The sequence below is a fragment of the Canis lupus genome, chromosome 13 (assembly GCF_011100685.1).
Source record: "Canis lupus familiaris isolate Mischka breed German Shepherd chromosome 13, alternate assembly UU_Cfam_GSD_1.0, whole genome shotgun sequence".
NCBI lineage: Eukaryota > Metazoa > Chordata > Mammalia > Carnivora > Canidae > Canis > Canis lupus.
In genome coordinates, this window is record NC_049234.1 from 29,210,309 (window position 1) to 29,227,254 (window position 16,946).

General features: G+C 44.9%; 1 protein-coding gene across 1 annotated transcript in view; it reads right to left on the reverse strand.

Annotated features, from left to right (window-relative positions):
• Window positions 1-201: 201 nt before the first annotated feature.
• Window positions 202-16,946, reverse strand: part of HHLA1 (HERV-H LTR-associating 1) — a 34,176-nt gene continuing 17,431 nt past the window's right edge. The window contains exons 10-16 of the mRNA XM_038556343.1: window positions 15,929-16,168; window positions 13,696-13,914; window positions 11,216-11,284; window positions 10,797-10,871; window positions 5,388-5,544; window positions 1,997-2,079; window positions 202-706 (exon numbers count right to left, since the gene is read on the reverse strand). Coding sequence (XP_038412271.1) covers window positions 663-706; window positions 1,997-2,079; window positions 5,388-5,544; window positions 10,797-10,871; window positions 11,216-11,284; window positions 13,696-13,914; window positions 15,929-16,168 — 887 coding nt within the window. The 3' untranslated portion in view covers window positions 202-662. The remainder of the gene's footprint in view (window positions 707-1,996; window positions 2,080-5,387; window positions 5,545-10,796; window positions 10,872-11,215; window positions 11,285-13,695; window positions 13,915-15,928; window positions 16,169-16,946) is intronic.

Below are 16,946 nucleotides of genomic sequence, written 5' to 3' on the forward strand. Positions count from 1 at the left end.
TCCATGAGGCCTATTAGTGAATCGCTGACCCTGAGAATGCACTTGGAGGCCCCCGAATACCATAGGATCCACAGATGAGGAATCAAGACAAGAACTTAACAACAAAAACCCCACTACTCTCTATACTTCTTCCAAGGGAAGATCTCCTCACCTTCTACTTAGAGGTGCTTGGGGGGTGATATGGGTCCTATAGTGAGCAAGTCTGATGAGTTGTACATAACTGAGGGTGAGTTAATGGTATAGAGAAATCCTAGGTGAATCTCTTCACAGCATGGGCTCACTTTTCCTTATCTATCTTGTTCTCTTCCTACAATCCCAAGTTTAAGTCGCTTTGGGTCAGGGTCTCGGTGCCTGGACTAGTTTCTTCTTGCTAGAGTGACACCCCTCACGCCATCTCTCCAGTCTCAGGATTGCTGCGAACATCATGGGGGTTACTTGAGCATGGATTTAGGTTTCCGTGCAGCTTCTAACACTTTGGCCTTCCACCTTCCCAGGAGTCACAGGAGAGAGAGAAATGCTACTTCCAAAAAGAACCTCTTTCAGTTAATTGATGACCTAGCTGGAGCCTGGCAAATTTTGCAAAGTCAGCCAACTCGGGCCAGGGGCCAGGGTGAAGAGATGTCGTCCAATTTATCAATAGGTACCATCGCTTTTTCAAGGCCTCACACCGACTGGCAGATATTCTGGAGGCATTTTTGTTTTAAGGCTGGAAAGAAAAAAAGAAGAGGGAATTCAAGGGAGTGAGAAAGAAAGGAACGCTACAGGGACATAAATTCAGGTAGCACCAGCCATGGGCCAGGCTACTCTGGAGGACAGGGGTGTGGCCGAGCAGTGGCTGGGGACTCAGGAGTCTGTGTCAGAGAGGGGAAGGGTGTGGACAAGACCCCGTGCTGGTTAGAAGCCATGTGGAGAGGGAGGTAGCATTCAGTTCTCCACTCTCCGCCCAGTGATGGCTTCCCAGTCTCCCTGGTTTGCAAAAAGCTAATCTAACCTTGTTAATATGTTGTGCAGCAGATGTAATATATTGTTTGAGTCGAGACTGCAGTGTGGCAGGGACGGAGGAAGAGCTGTTTAAGTAGAGGTTGCTTGCAAGATTTCCTGCTCCCTCTGCCCATAACAGGCAAAGGAATTTCTTTGACTACTGAGCCCTCCACCCCCAAATGCTTGACTTTTATGCTGCAGAGTGAAGGTAATTTAAGTTCCATATAGTTCCACAAGTTTTAGAAAGTCAGAGTCCTTTGACTGGGAAGTCCAGGTAGATGGCCAGACCATTAGCTTGGGGACCAGTTAGGCCAGATCGGCCACTTTGTCTGCAGGAATGGGAGAAAAAACAAAGGTCACACCTGGCCTCTCTGGGAGTAAATGGGGGCTTTGATGCCATCAGGATAAGGAGAGGGGTACTGTATACCCTACTCCTAGCACCTCAGGCCGCCTTCTTTATCTTGGATTATTTGGGGGAGCTTGGCTGGCTCAGTCCATAGAGCACATGACTCTTGACCTCAGGGTTGTGAGTGTGAGCCCCATGTTGGGCATAGAGATTACTTAAAAGTAAAATCTTAAAAACAAAACAAGAACAAGCTCTTTTTGGATTATTTGTGATCATTTTGCTTTGGTCAGGAATTTGAGCATTTCTATGGGATCTGTCTTTTGTTTGATTTTTCTTTGTTCATTTATATGTTTACCTTACATGGGAGTCAGGGAGGATTCAGAAACTTGCTGGAGCTCACACAGAAAGCAACACTGCTTGGTTGGACTGACTCCTGCTATTTTTCTTTTCTTTTTTCTTCTATGCCTAATTGCAAACATCAAACTGTTAGGTGAAGAGTAATCAGAAATACCTTCCACTTTTTTTTTTTGTCTAGAATTAATGAGGACTGCATGAGCTGCATCTACTGTGATTGGCCCCCAACGAATGCAGGAACAACCACTGAGTTCTAGAACACTTTCATAGAAGGCATTTATGATTAAGTTACAACACGGTCAGGTGTTTACTTACTCTGGGAGTGAGGCATCTGTTTCACCCTCTGACAGATGTAGGTGGCATTCTTCAGAAACCAGGAGTAGTATTCAAGACAGTACCTAAAGATTCCAATTAGAGTGGAAAGCAGTCACCATCCCTTGTGGCTAAGGGAAGATTATCATCATTTAAAAAGTCAGAGTATGAGACGCTTGGGTGGCTCAGTGGTTGAGCATCTGCCATCGGCTCAGGGCGTGATCCTGGAGTCCTGGGATCGAGTCCCAAATTGGGATCCCTGCGTGGAGCCTGCTTCTCCCTCTGCCTATGTCTCTGCCTCTCTCTCTCTCACTGTCTCTCTTATGAATAAATAAATAAAATCTTTAAAAAATAAAAAATAAGATAAATTAAAAAGTCAGAGTGGCCAACTCTTCACAGCAAGAACCCCCTCTCCATCTCTACAAGGTGTGGGAGGAGAGGCAGGGGATGAGGCTGAGCAGGGAAAGGCTTAGACCTTGGAGTGAGAAAGCTATATTTTTAGTTCTGGCATCATTCTTGACTAGGGATGTATGACGTCAGGCTGAGCACTCACTTCTCTGGGCCTTAGATTTTTCATCTACACAAGAAAGGGCGATGCTAGAACCTACCCTCGCAGGTCATCACGAAGATTAAGTGAGCTAACGTGGACCAAGTTTCCAAACAGGGCTGGGCTCGTATGGTGCTCAGCAAATGGTCATGTTCATTTATTTGTTTGTTTGCGTGAGGTGGGGTGAGAAGAGCGCAGGGCTGTTACAGTTTACAAGGCCGCCAGTACTTGCAAAATAATATCCGGCTCTTGGCTGGGACTGCAGGGATGGCTTCGGAGGGCTTCAATGAAAGAGCACCAAGCACAATTTTAGGAAGAAGAGCTTTCTGAGTGGGCAGCTCACTGTGGGACTCTGGGAATTCACCGGATACGTGATGAGGTTGGGCCAAACATCTTCCCATTTCTCTCCCGCCTCCACCGCTCTGTGATTCTAGCATTCTCTGGGGAGCCACTAACCGCTCAAGTAAAGCTGGCTGTAAGGATTCCCCAGGCTCTATCACTCTCAATTTATAGGACACTGAGACATTAAGAAAACTAGGGCACAGAGATGGTCTGATTTGCCTGAACACTCACTGTTCTCAAGCGGTGGTGCAGGATTTTTACCCATGTAATCCGCTTCATGCCCGAGCGCGCTTCCGTTCCAACCGGGCTATACTCATTTTGCAGAAGCACAAACTGAGGCTCAGAGAGATTACATGACCAGCCTACATAGCGTGTACACAGCAGAGCCTAAATTTAAACCCGGGTCTGCTTGGTTTCAACCCCCATCACCCGCCCCCCAATCATACAGCACAGTAAGCGACCTACTAGCTTTGAGGGTGCGGTTCTGCGGCCTAATCCCTAATCTCCCCTCAGCTAGCCTGAAGTGGGCCAGCTTGACAAGATTTTCTTCTAACAACCGCAAACAAAATGCTTAGAAAGCTTCCAAAACAGAGAGGATATCCTACTACCCTGGGGAATGGGTTCAATCTGTTCTGAATGAAGGAGGAAATGCACAGCCGGGAGGAGCAGCTGGAGCCTGAAGGGAAAAAGTCCAGACTTGTTTGCCAAGAGCTCGCCAGGTGCTTGAAGACAGCAAGGCTCCCCTGAAAAGGGACCTGTGCCAGGGCCACTGGCCGATCACCTTGGCTGCAGCCACCCTGCCTGTCCCGGTGGACCTGTGATGCTGCAGGCTGCATCTCCCTTGTCTGTCTTTGCACTTGCTGCTCCTTTAGCCTGGAGTGGCCTCTCCCAATGCCTGCCCTGGAAGCTTCTCTTCCTCCATCAAGCCCTATCAGTGGCCCTGGTACATACTTGGGATCTGCCACAGTGCTTGTCACACTGTTTTGTAATTTCTCTTTATGTGGCCAACTTCCCCAGTCAAACATGATTTTTTTGATCACGGAGGCTGTCCTATTCAACAAACACAGAGTCCAGCCAGCCTCCCACTCTATTAGTCCTAGCTGGGACTCAATGTTTAGTATGAAATTATAGAACAATTCACTATTAGGTTAAAATACAGGGATAAGCTCAGATTCATAGACGCTTCATCTCCCTAAATTTTCACTTAAACCTCTTTCTGGGAACTTCCTCCTTCCTCATTTATCCTTCCACTCAGCACTTGCAATACAGATTTTTTTAAATGTGATTTTTTTTTTTCCCCCAAGGGGATATGAAGAATAGGTTCTGTCTCTGGGTATGGCTTGGTTCTGTCCCTCACCCTGTCGTATTTTAATTTGTATTTAGGATCATGAAATCCTTGGTTTCTGGGCCTGTTTCTGATTCACCTCTCAATTCCCAGGGCTTGGCATGGTGCGTCATGCATAAGTAGGAGAGACTCAACTCGTGTTGTTGATTTGAAGAGCTGTTGGAAGTAGGCTCTGATGGTGAGATCCTGTGAGAAAGCATTGTTGCAAAAGTGTTCTCTTCCTTAGGATGAAGGGACAGCATGCATGGTGGGGAAATGCCTCCTCAATGCTCGCTAACAGCCTTGGGTCTGTGACCTTGGTCAGGTCTCTCTCTGGGTGGAGGAAGAAGCATTGCTGATGGAAGAATCCAGAACAAGGATTTAATGGAAAGAAGCTTCAAACCCAGACTGGGGGCTCAGAGCTAGTGGATGATGGAGGTTTGAAAAGCCAAAGAGTAGGGGCGCCTGCCTGGTTGACTCAGTTGGTAGAGCACACAACTTTTAATCTCAGGGTTATGAGTTCAAGCCCACATTGGGTGTAGAGATTGCTTAAAAATAAAATCTCAAAAAGCTGAAGGATCGTGAGCGGACTTTGGAAGGAACGTTAAAGATCTTTGGGATTGGCCCCGGACCACTGGAGAAGACGTGTTCATCCATGTTTGTTTGGTTCTGGGTTTATAGCCAAGACTAAACCCCAGAAGAAAGGATAAAATGTCTGCACTCGAGGGTGAGAAAACCTCCACGCCTAGAACATCTAATATGAAGCACAGTCTGCCTTCTAAGTGTCTTTTTACAATCTTCTCATTAGGCCAGCAAATGACTGCTAGGGATTTAGAAGGAGCTGGGATTTCGATGGACATGTCCTCTGGTTGTTCTCTTCTGGCAAATCTCACCAGGAAGAGGCCAAGTCTACCAGCCAGGCTCAGTTTACACCAACTCGGCTCACCTCCACTCGACTAGATGTGTTTGCTGTGTCAGGCCTTGCACTGTGTTCCGGGGACCCAGAAATGAATGAGGTTCCATTCCTGGCTCTCAAGGAGGTGATGATCTAATAGGAGACTCACCAGAGAGTCTAATCTGTTGCCTGTCTGTTCCTGGCCGCCTGTGGCCTACAGAGCAGCCTCACAGCATATACAGCCTCTCAATACTGGCTGTGGGAAGGGACAACTGGCTCAGGTTACCTCACGGCCTCCGTCCTCGGGTCTCTCTTCCTGCTCATGCAGAGGCATTGCTGGAAAAAGCGGCACAGCTCCATCAGGCAAGGGTTGAGCTTCTGGATGGCCAGGGTGAGGGGAGCAGCTGTGATGGCCCCTTCCTCGAGGAGCAGCTGAGGACACCCTAGAAGAGGCAATCCCAGGCCACTGAAATCACCAAGGGTCGAGCAAGCATCTTCCCTCTGACAGGTACGATACTTGGTGAATAGAGTCTCGCCCCTGATCTCAGGTGGCTCTGGGACAGAGAGGTAGACAAGCGTTGCTTCGTCAGTGCCCAGGAAAGCTGCTGTGAGAAAACAAGAGGCAGGTGGAGAAAGGTGGGGTCCAGTTCCCAGAGGAAATCAGAGATGGTTTCACTGAGAGCAAATATTAAAAAAGAATCCAAAAACATTAAACAGAAGTGGATAAGGTGGAGGCATCTCCAGAGGAAGAGGTAGGGTATGTGAGGACCCAACCTCATGCAAGGGGATGGTTTACTGATAGGGAAATGGAGCATAATTTGATGGTACAGAGGGTGTGGGGTATGGTGTGTGTGTGTGTGTGTGTGTGTGTGTGTGTGTGCAGGCATATGTGTGAGCGTGTGCACACATGGGTATGTGCATTTTGCATGGGTATGCGGGCATTATGTATGTACACGTGTGAGACTGGGTAATGTGTACGGGGTGTGTCACCTGACGACCACGGGGAGGATTAAAGGAGACAATTTATGCAAAGCAAACTGCAAAGTTCCTGCTGTGGAATAAACAATAAATAATAGCTATGATTACTGATCTATTAAAAATGTATTGAGCAGAGCACCTGGGTGGCTCATTCGGTCAAATGTCAGACTCTTGATTTCCACTCAAGTCATGATCTCAGGGTCCTGGGATCAAGCCCCACATCGGGCTCCCTGCTCAGCGTGGAGCCTTCTTGGGATTCTCTCTCTCTCTCTGTCTCTCTCCCTCTGCCCCTCCCCTTTCCCCCATGTGCATGTTCGCTCGCTCTCTCTCTCTCAAGTAAATAATCTTTTTTAAGAAGAGGAAAAGAGGCTTCCTCTTACAGAGCTCACCCTTCAGTGATTTGAAGACTATATTAGGATATTGATAATAATCTTCCAAAAAAGAATTGCTAGTTACTATCAAGAAAGATGATCTAAAACCTGGAAGTAAGTTCTGGGGATTGTCTAGCAGACTCCGTGGGGGATTATCTGGTTATATAAGGGTACGTGCCTTTGATTGATCTATTGAGTAGGTGATTTTACAACTCTGAAGACATTAGCTGATAGTAGTGTAAATGACTGTCGTCTGAGAGCAACACAAATAATTCTTTTCCATAAGCAATGTAAATGAATTATGCCTGGGCAAGGTGCAACTGTTTTTTTTTTTTTTTTTTGTCTAGTGAGAAAAAAATAACTTATCGATATCAATAACGATATCAATTAGTAAATTCCCTTCCAAATTCCTGGGACTATAAAAATCCCTATTCCTCACACTCTCCATTGAGCCAATTTTAATCAATTCATTAATTAATGGTCGAATAATATCTCTGACATGTGTTTGTTTCATATTTTTATGAGTCATGTTTTATGATTTGAAAGTTACAATTTAGCAGCTTTAGATTTATTTTTATATTTGCTTTTTAAAAATTTAATTCCAGTGTAGTTAACATACATACATATATAACATAACAAACTAATATTATTTTCAGGTGTATGATATAGTGATTCATCACTTTTATACATCACCCGGTGCTCATCAACATGCGTGGACACTCTTTATCCCTATCACCTGTTTCGCCTCTGCCCCCAGCCCCCTCCCCTCTGGTGACCAGCGGTTTGTTCTCTATATTTAGGAGTACAGTATGCTTTTTGCTTTGTCTCTTTTCCCCGCTTTGTTTTGTTTCTTAAATTCCACATATGAATGAAATTATATGGTATTTGTCTTTCTCTTACTGACTTATTTCACTCAGCATTATACCCTCTAGCTCTATCCACTTTGTGGCAAATGACAAGATTTCATTCTTTTCCATGGCTGAGTAATATTCTGTTGTGTATATAGATAGACCACATCTTATTTATCCATTCATCTATCAGTTATATATGTATTAAAGTCGAGAGAGGGCTCATAATGTTAGGAAAAGATTTAGTAAAAAATGTAGGCAGGAAATGTATTTTGAATTTTATCTTGAGTCAATTAGAACAGTACACCCTCCAGAGCATTTATCAATTTTTTTAAGTATGCTATGGCTTTTTTTCTTTAACATGCATTGCACACCTGCTATGTATCAGCTACTTTCCTAAGTTCTTTACATACATCGTTTCATTTAATTCTCATAAAATATCTATTTTATAGAAGAGGATACAGAGAGCCTGAATGATCCTGTAGTTTGATCAGTTATATAGCAGGTAGTGGCTCTGGCAGGACCTGAGTCTGGAGCTCATAACCAGCACACTTTACTACTCAGAGCATCCTTGACATTTCTGAAGCTTGATTTCCATGCCTCTCTCCCCTTCCCAACCTCTCCCATGCTTCTTCATCTCTGGAAATGGCTCTTTGCTGCTCAGCTGTCCAAACTTGGTTGTGATGTTTGGTTATGTCTTGGGGGATCACTCCACCATCGTCACATTTCTTGATACCTGAATATCACTCAAGTCTCCCTATTGAGTCAAGTCTTCCTCAGCCTCCATCATCTCTGGCTGTGCTTAGTACAACACTCTCATATCCTCCTCTCTTTAGTCTCCACTTTGCAGCCAGAGAAGCCTTTCTGCACCACAAATATGACCATGTCACTCTGATTTGTCTCAGGAGAGGTCCACATTCCTTCTATGGCCCTGGGACAGCGCCCTGTCCCCTTGCCAGCCTCTGCTCCCTCACTCCTCATCACTTTCCTGTAGCATCAGAATTCCAGCCCCTGGAAAAACATCTGTCCTTTCCTGCCTCATGCCTTTGCATAAGCTGTGCCTCTACTTAGAATGCATACGTAGAGGCTACCTTGTTCTGGTGTTCTGGTTCTTTTCTTTTCTTTTCTTTTCTTTTCTTTTCTTTTCTTTTCTTTTCTTTTCTTTTCTTTCTTCTTTCTTTCTTTCTTTCTTTCTTTCTTTCTTTCTTTCTTTCTTTCTTTCTTTCTTTCTTTCTTTCTTTCTTTTCCCTAAAGATTTTATTATTTATTTATTTATTTATTTATTTATTTATTTATTTGAGACAGAGAGAGAAAGGAGGGACAGAGGGAGAGGGAGAAAGGATCTTAAGCAGACTCCACACTGAGTGCAGAGCCCAATGCAGGGCTCCATCCCACAACTGCAAGATTATGACCTGAGCTGGAAGCAAGAGTCAGATACTTAACTGACTGAGCCACCCAGGTGCCCCCAGATGCCACTTTCCTGATGAATGAAAACTTTTTGAGCAATCCCTCCAGATGGAGCTAATCTCTTCCTCTCTGGCTGCACATAGCATTTACTGCTTTTTCTCTTAAGAACTTAACCATGAAAGACTCCTAACTCTGGGAAATGAGCAAGGGGTAGTAGAAGGGGAGGTGGGCGGGGGGATAGGGTGACTGGGTGATGGGCACTGAGGGGGGGACTTGATGGGATGAGCACTGGGTGTTATACTGTATGTTGACAAATCGAACTCCAATAAAAATATACATATAAAAAACTTAATCAATTTCTTCCTCGAATTGCAATTATTTTATACAGATGGAGAATCTTGGGACAGATAACACAGAAGAGTGGAATGAGCTCAGGCTTGGAATTCGACAAATGTAGGCTCAAAATTTAGTTACTTTTTAGCTGTAGCATTCACTGAAATTGCTTAATGAAGATAACATTACCTATCTTGCAGAATTATTGCAAAGAAAGGGTAAAAATAGGCTTAGTACAGTGCATGGGAAACAGCAGAAGCTCAATAAATATTCACAGAGTGGATGAAGGAGTCAATCTCAAAAGACTTTGTGGCATGATTTCTTTGTGAATGGGAAGAATCAGTTACTGGAAATTGTCAAAACCCCTTTATTTTATACTTACATTTCTTATTGTATGGATGGATGAACAGAATGACAGAGATAGATAGATAGATAGATAGATAGATAGATAGATAGATAGATAATAGAGAGAGCTATATAAGTAGATACAGATACAGATAGTTTATATAGTCAACTTGCTTTCCAAAACTCAGTCTGACAACTGCCCCCATCTGCACCAACAGTGTGTTTCTTTAGAACCTCTGGGGGAAAATGGCTATAATTTCTTTTGGCAGTATAATCATGGCTTTGTGTCTGAAAGGCCCATTCACTGCAGGTTGGGAGTGGGGCTGGGGCAGATCTCCAGTGTATGAAAAAAGAGACTGTGTAGTCTCCAGGAATTTAATAATGCCCTGCTGACATATGCCTGGATAGTCCAGGAACATTCTGGAAACCGGCATGCAAAGGCACCCAGGAGTGGGAGGGGCCTGAGGGCTCCACCAGCTTTGAAGGGCTCACTTTGTATCAATTTCTGTCTTCTGGAGCAGAAAGGAAGAGAACGAGGCATCGAAAAATGGAAAAAACGCATCACGAAACCCAGAAACTGAAGCGCCGAGCCTCTGTGAGGAGTCTCAAAAACCCAACCATAAGCCCAAGACATGGTTTCCTCTACAATTCCATAGAAATTAAGGGTCAGGGATGGGAGAGGCAGGGTGTCCTTTCAAACACAACAAAAGTAGGGGCACCTGGGTGGCTCAGTTGGTTAAGCACCTGCCTTTGGCTCAGGTCATGATCCTGAGGTCTTGGGATCAGGTCATGATCTCAGGGTCCTGGGATCGAGCCCCAGGTCAGGCTCCCTGCTCAGCAGGGAATCTGCTTCTCCTTCTCCCTATGCCCCTCCCCTGCTTGTTCTCTCACTCTCTCTCTTTCCCTCCAATAAATAAGTAAAATCTTTAAAAATAATAAGTAAAATGCAACAAAAGTAAGCTGCATCCAGTGAATGGGGGTTGAATTTGGGAGTCACCCATTCCTCCTTTCGCCGCCTTTGCTGACATCAGGCTCATGAAAAGAACAGCCTCTGTTTGCAAAGCGCACAGCGCCTCACTCAATAGGTGTTCACTCGATAAAAGTTGATTGGATTAAGTTATGCGGAGCTCTGTAGTTCCAAATCACTTCCACACACATTATCTTAATACAAAACCATGGGAAATAAAGACAGTTTTAGTGCCCACGATAATTGTTATTATTCTTGCTTCCTAGTCGAGGAAACTGAATTCCCGAAGCTGAGCGCTGGAGCCCGCCTCACCAGTAAATAGTAGAGCTAGGATTTAATCCCAGCACTCTGAATCTAAATTTATCTAGCAAACCTCTTTTTATTGCACTACACCACCTCCTTCCAAAAACACAAGGGCGACAGAGCAGCAGGCTGCCGGGACGTACTTGAGACGTGGTGGGGTCCTTGGACCAGGGCTGGCTCTTCTCCATGGGTAGGTGGCCATGCTTCAGGGAGGTCCCCTGCAAGGGGCAAGAGTGGCCGCACAACAGTCAGCATGATCTGACTTTGGGTGATGCAGACAACTAAGGAATAATAGCACCTTAAGGATAAAGCATTCTCAAAATCTAGAGGGAATTGTAGCCAAGAAGGAGGGAGTGCTTTATGCAAATCGCAGGGCAACTTAGCAACATGGCAAGGCTTGTAAATGAGTTCTCCTGCCTCTTTTGCTGCTAGAACTGATGAAGTATGATGCCCGGCTTGGTCAGCCTACTGGCTCCCTTGTTCCCACCACCCCTCACCACTGCGGAGCCCTACCCCAAAGCCATGTGGTACTGGGATTCCTTTCCCAGCCGCATGTTCTTACCTGTCTGTGGATATTTTGGAGCTGGTGCCTTGGTCGGACTCGGGGTCTGTGTGCCAGGGGTGGAGGATCCTGGGAGGAAGAGAAGGAGGGGAGAGCCCATGTTTTTTCTTGGGGTGCATGATGGAGAGAAGAAGCCCCATGCCACCAGTCCTGCCCTAGTCAACCAAAGGTGATGCCTTCATGCCCATCCTTGTAAATTGTCTGTCTTCTTCATGGTAGAGCATGGGCTCATCTCAGCAATTCTTTTCATCATGTTCGTAAAGTCCTGGCTTAAGGACCACTTCAGGATATGAACCTTTCTGTCAAGAACCTGGTCTCTGGCAAAAGTGGCAAAGCAGCCTCCTTGGAGGGGGTGAGGATGAGGGAGATAGGACGGGCCATTTCACTTGTGTGGTGAAATGGAAGCAAAGGGGGTGAGGCTGACCTGCACGAGAGCAGAGAGGATGGAGGTTGGGGGCAGAGGACATGTTCTCTGAGACGCAAACATAGTGGTTAGTGAGGAGAACAGGCCTTCCAGGCAGAGCAAAGAGCTTAAGCAAAGCCCCAGAGAAGTGAGTGGCAGTTTGTTTGCTATGACTGGATGGCTGGACTCTCCGGGATGATGTGGAGGGGTGAGGTGGGGGGGAAGCCAGCTGCTGGTTCCTTATGCTCCCCTGCTAGGCCATGGGTGTGGCAACATTGCATTAGATGCTGCTTCTGCTCCACGTGGGCCGCTGCATTGGTACCCAAGCTGGGCAGCATCACACATGTGCAGACCACTATGGTCAGGGGGCCCACCTACATGGGGCAGTCTTGCCATTTTCTTAGAGGGGGTCAGCACAGGACTGTAAGCCCCCTGAACCCAGAAGGTGTCAGTTGATGCTTGCTGGCTGGGTGCCACAGAGCAGCTTTAATCACAACCCAAACACAGAGTTTAACTAAATGACTGTAGAAATTATAGAGGATTAGAGCTGAAAGGGACTTCGGGCAAAAGCAGACCCAGGCTCTCCTCTGGTGATGTCCTGCTGGCCACTGCCCTTTGTGAAGTGGGTCCCTAGGAGCCGGCCACCACGCTGTACTGGGGGTGCCATGGGACAGGTTGGTAGGAGTTGCCAGGGACTGAGTGGTTCCCAGGTGCCACATGCTGAGCTGAACGCCTTAGTGAAGCCACCTGATTCAATCCTCACAGCTGCTCCAAAAGTTAGCTATTCCCGCCCCCAGGTTTGAAGATGAAAAAACCAGGACTCAGAGAGATCAAGAGAAGGGTCTCAGGACAGACAGCAAAGGTGGAGTCGATTTCAACCCTGCTGTGATGGAATAAAGACCAGACAGTGTAGCCTTGGGGCTGTGCTGGCTGCTGATGTCCTGTTAGCCAAACCCAAATGTGTTAGCTTTTATTGTTCCTATGTGATCCTGTGAGGTGTTTCTCCCATCGATCGCAGTTACCAAAATTGCATCCCCAGATCTGTTGGTGCAATTGAGATTTTGAGTCTCAAGGCAATACTTCACATGTATACCTTCCATTTCTTAAAGAAATGCAGGTGGTCCTGCCAACTTTTCCTGAATGCCTGTTACGTTCCAGGTTCTTGAGGTGGGAGCATGGCCCACAGGCAGGAAGGTCAAATTAATGGACACGAAGCACAGACATGATGAGTCTTCTGATCTCCAGCTGTGGTGAGCTTGGAAGAAGGGCCACTGGCAACAGGTGCCAGAGGAAGTGATTTTAAAAATAAATACAGTAAAACTTTTTTGTTTGATTATAGGAGGATAAAAATATGGAAAATTCATGACAGTGGAGTGAAGAAAAATAAAAATCATATCAACTTCCCAGATATAGTCAAGGTTAATACATTGTGAATTTCTTTTTTCAGTCTTATTTTGGTTCACTTTCTATTTTCTGTGTATTATTTATTACACACATACGTAAACACATAGATACATGAAACTGAGATCACATTTGACAACTTTTTTCTTGTTTTTTGTAACTCAAGCTTTCCTGATAGCACATGATTACATATGAATGCACATATCATTTTATTTGTGTATGTAGTTAACGAGTATGCCACATTATATTGCATAAACATCGTGCATATGTAATTAATGAAATAACATTAATACCTACTGATCCTATGCCAAAAAGGCAGTTGAACTGGCTGGAGGGAACAGTATTGGCTCCTAATGGTCACTTGCTTCATGAGCAGTGAAAAAGAAATTTTTCTGGAAATTGGAAATTTCTAAATTCAACACATAAAACAGAGAGAGCAAGGGAGACCCTGCAAAGAGGGAGTTTCCATTCATTCATTCATTCATTCAAGGTGAAAGAAGAGGGTTGGAGTAAAGAAAAGGAAGAGAGAGTTTGCTTTATGATTGTTAATTATTGTGCTAACTTAGGTTTCATTACTTTCCTGTGCATTGTATTTCAAAAATTTAGAAAATGTTTTAAAAACAGTGCTAAATTTAGCTTAAAAATGGAGGAAATGAGAGTGAGCACCTCCTCTTACCTGAGGTTGGGCTGGCCTGGGAGGAGCTGCCCTGTGTGGCTGCTGTCCTAGAGGAAGGCCCAGAAAGGCTCCTTGTGGCCGTGGCCTCAGCAGGCGATGTCAGCGTGGAGGACAGCATTTCCCAGGGAGGCCCTCCGGGTGCCCAGAGCGTAGGCAGTGTGGGAGTCCGTGCCTGACTGTCCGTTGTCGCCCATGGGCTCCTGGCCAACCTCCTGGTAGCTGATCATGAGACAGTAACAGGCCACTTACATTCTTGACCGATTTGATTCAGACATAAAATAACCAAAACACTGAAATGCTACCAAAGGGGAAATGCAACGTGCATGCATAAAACAGGTAGCTCAGGGATTTAAGCTCTACCTTGAACTGGAATAAATAGAACAAAGTAAACTTTATTTTCCTAACTACCAATTAAGAAAGGAATCTCTAAATTCCTTGGATATCCGATCAGCGGGCTCTCTCAAAGTTCATCTTGTGACCCAGTGGAAAGGTTATGGGGTTCGAGGTGAGGAGACCCTGAGAGGAAACTGTTTTTGCCTCCCTCATGTTATGACATTGAGAGCAAGTGACTTCACTTTTTTTTTTAGCTTTATCATTAAAATGGGGATGATGATAAAGCTAATAACGATAATACGGTATCACAGGATTGTGACGAAGCCCAAACATCCCTCTCTGGTCTTTTAAGTAATTCTATCTAGGTTTTCTCTTATTCATTTCCATGGTAGGCATGAAAAATATTTTTTCAAGTTTTTAAAACTCACAGAGAAAAATTTAAATATAAAAGTTAAGTTGGTGGGACGCCTGGGTGGCTCAGCAGTTGGGCAGCTGCCTTTGGCTCGGGTTGTGATCTTGGGATCTGAGATCGAATCCTGAATCAGGCTCCTGCGGGGGGCCTACTTCTCCCTCTGCCTGTGTCTCTGCTCCTCTCTCTCTCTGTCTCTCATAAATAAATAAATAAATCTTTAAAAAATAAAAATAGTTAAGTTGCAAACAACTTCCATCTTTAAAATATTCAGATTTCTCATCCAGGACATGGTATATCACTTTATTTATTTAAATATGCCTTTATTACTCTCACTAAAGTTTTATAGTGTTTCTTATATAGAACCTAGCACTTTTCCTGCTAGGCTTACAGCTAAGTATTTTATTGTTTTTCTTGCCGCTAGCAATCACATCTTTTTTTTTTTTTTTTTTCTTCATATTGTTCTGGGAAACTTTCTAATTATGTGGAATTGTCATGATACAAGCTAGCATACTAATGACTTTCTGGTTAGTGAAGTTGATTCCTTTTCCTCATTCTTGCTTTCCTTCCTGCCTGACTCCCATCAGTTTTTACCTCCTCCAGGAAGTCCCTTCGCTGGGCTCTCCAGGATAATAGTTCTTTGTAGGATAGATCCTAACTATCAGTTTACTTGCCCCATGTCTCCTCCCTGTACTGTAAGCTCAGGAATGAAAGAGAACATTGATAGAGCTGTGCTTTTAGCAGCTAACCCAGAGTCTGGTATTAAAAACATATCTCGATGAGTGAATGAGTGAACGAATGAATTCTATAACTCTCGTCCCTTGTCGGAACTCATCAAGACAGTACTGGCTTTTAATGAAAGTGTTATCTCTGTTGTATCTTATTTCCAAATAGCATGAACATATCCTTTCATCTTCTGTGACAACAGTACTGATGGTGTCTACAAAGATGGTGGCACATGATATATGGCAGCTTTCCATGCTGGCATCAAGTCATCAACATATTTTTGGCATCATTATCCAGCCAGCTACAAATTAACCTAATCCTGCCATGAAATGTTGACCTCATTCCACCACATACTGTTCATTTCAGGAGAGATATTGCTCAGTGCTTTGCTGAAATAAGAATACATCATGGTATAACATACTTCACTTAGGTAAGATACTCCTATTGGGAGATGCTGGGTGAAAGATATCAGGGAGCTCTCTGTACTACTTTTTGCAATGTCTTGTGAGTCTTCAACTATTTCAAAATTTTCAAAATCATACAAATAAATGTCAGCAGGACATTATGCCAATGATACTTGGTGCCTTTGCTTGTCTGCATCAAATTCATATTGGCTCACACCAATCTCTTATTTCAAGGATGCTGAAGAAGAACAGGGTCATTGGAAAAGGGATAAAGAAAGGGTTTCACTTATTTATGTGAGCTTAGGGGGGGAACAGGTGGGAGAAACAGGACAGGAGGGGAAAGAGAGAGAAAGCTTCTTACCCAAGGATGGGAGGGTGGGTGAAGCACTGCCCTGTGTGGCCGTGACCCTGGTGAGAAGCTGGGCAAGCCTGTCTGTGTTCCTGGTCTGCTCTCCCTCTGCAGGAGGAGTTGTCTCTGTCCATGGAGAGGTTCTTAGAGCAGATGCCCTGGTGCTCTGGACTCCGCGCAGAGGGCTTGTCCTCGGTAGCATTTGCTGGCTTGTGGGCGTGAGCTTTGAAGTCATGGCTGTGCTCCTGGTAGCTGTACATTCAGGGAGATGGTCAATGGCAGATTTAATATGCTTGACACTTTGAGCAAAAAAATTGTCAAGCCACTGAAAGATTGTTGGATGCAAATGTACCAAACACAGAGATCCAAACCTTACTTGGAACAGTACCACATGTCACAAAAGAGGAGGATTTCGTTTTGAATGGCAAAATAAGCTAAAATATCAATTTCCAAAAACACTATGTGGAGAAGCACTGCGAACAGAATGCAAAGCTGTCAGACTGCAAAGTATCCGACATCCGACAGGTTTCCTGACAGAACCTGAATCCATCAGAGTCCTCACCCACCTCACAGCCCTCAGCAGCTTGATGGCTCCAGAACTTTTTCCTAGAAGGGGGACAGGCTTGATCCATGTGTCCTATGGGTGCAACTAGAGACCGGAGGTGGAATTTGGGGGCATCAGAAGCTGCCAGGAAGAAGCTGCCTGAAAGATGGGTCCCCACTGAAATAGCAGGAAGGCTCAATTTGGAGGGTGATCTACACAGTGCTCTTGGATGCTCCATGAAGACAGGGAAGAAAAGGCTCAGGTGTTCATTTTTACCTTCTAGCTCCTTTCGGGCAGCCTTTAGAGGTGGAAGCTGCATGTCAGGATGACAGGCTCCTATGAGCATTGGATCCCTTCTTCTGGGTTGGATTTCAGCCCTCACTTGCCCCTTTGGCAGGTCACTGTACAGGGCACATCCTGTACAAGGGTAAGACATGGTCCTGCAGCCTCATCTCTTCTCTCCTGTTTTACTTCTGGGATCAGTAG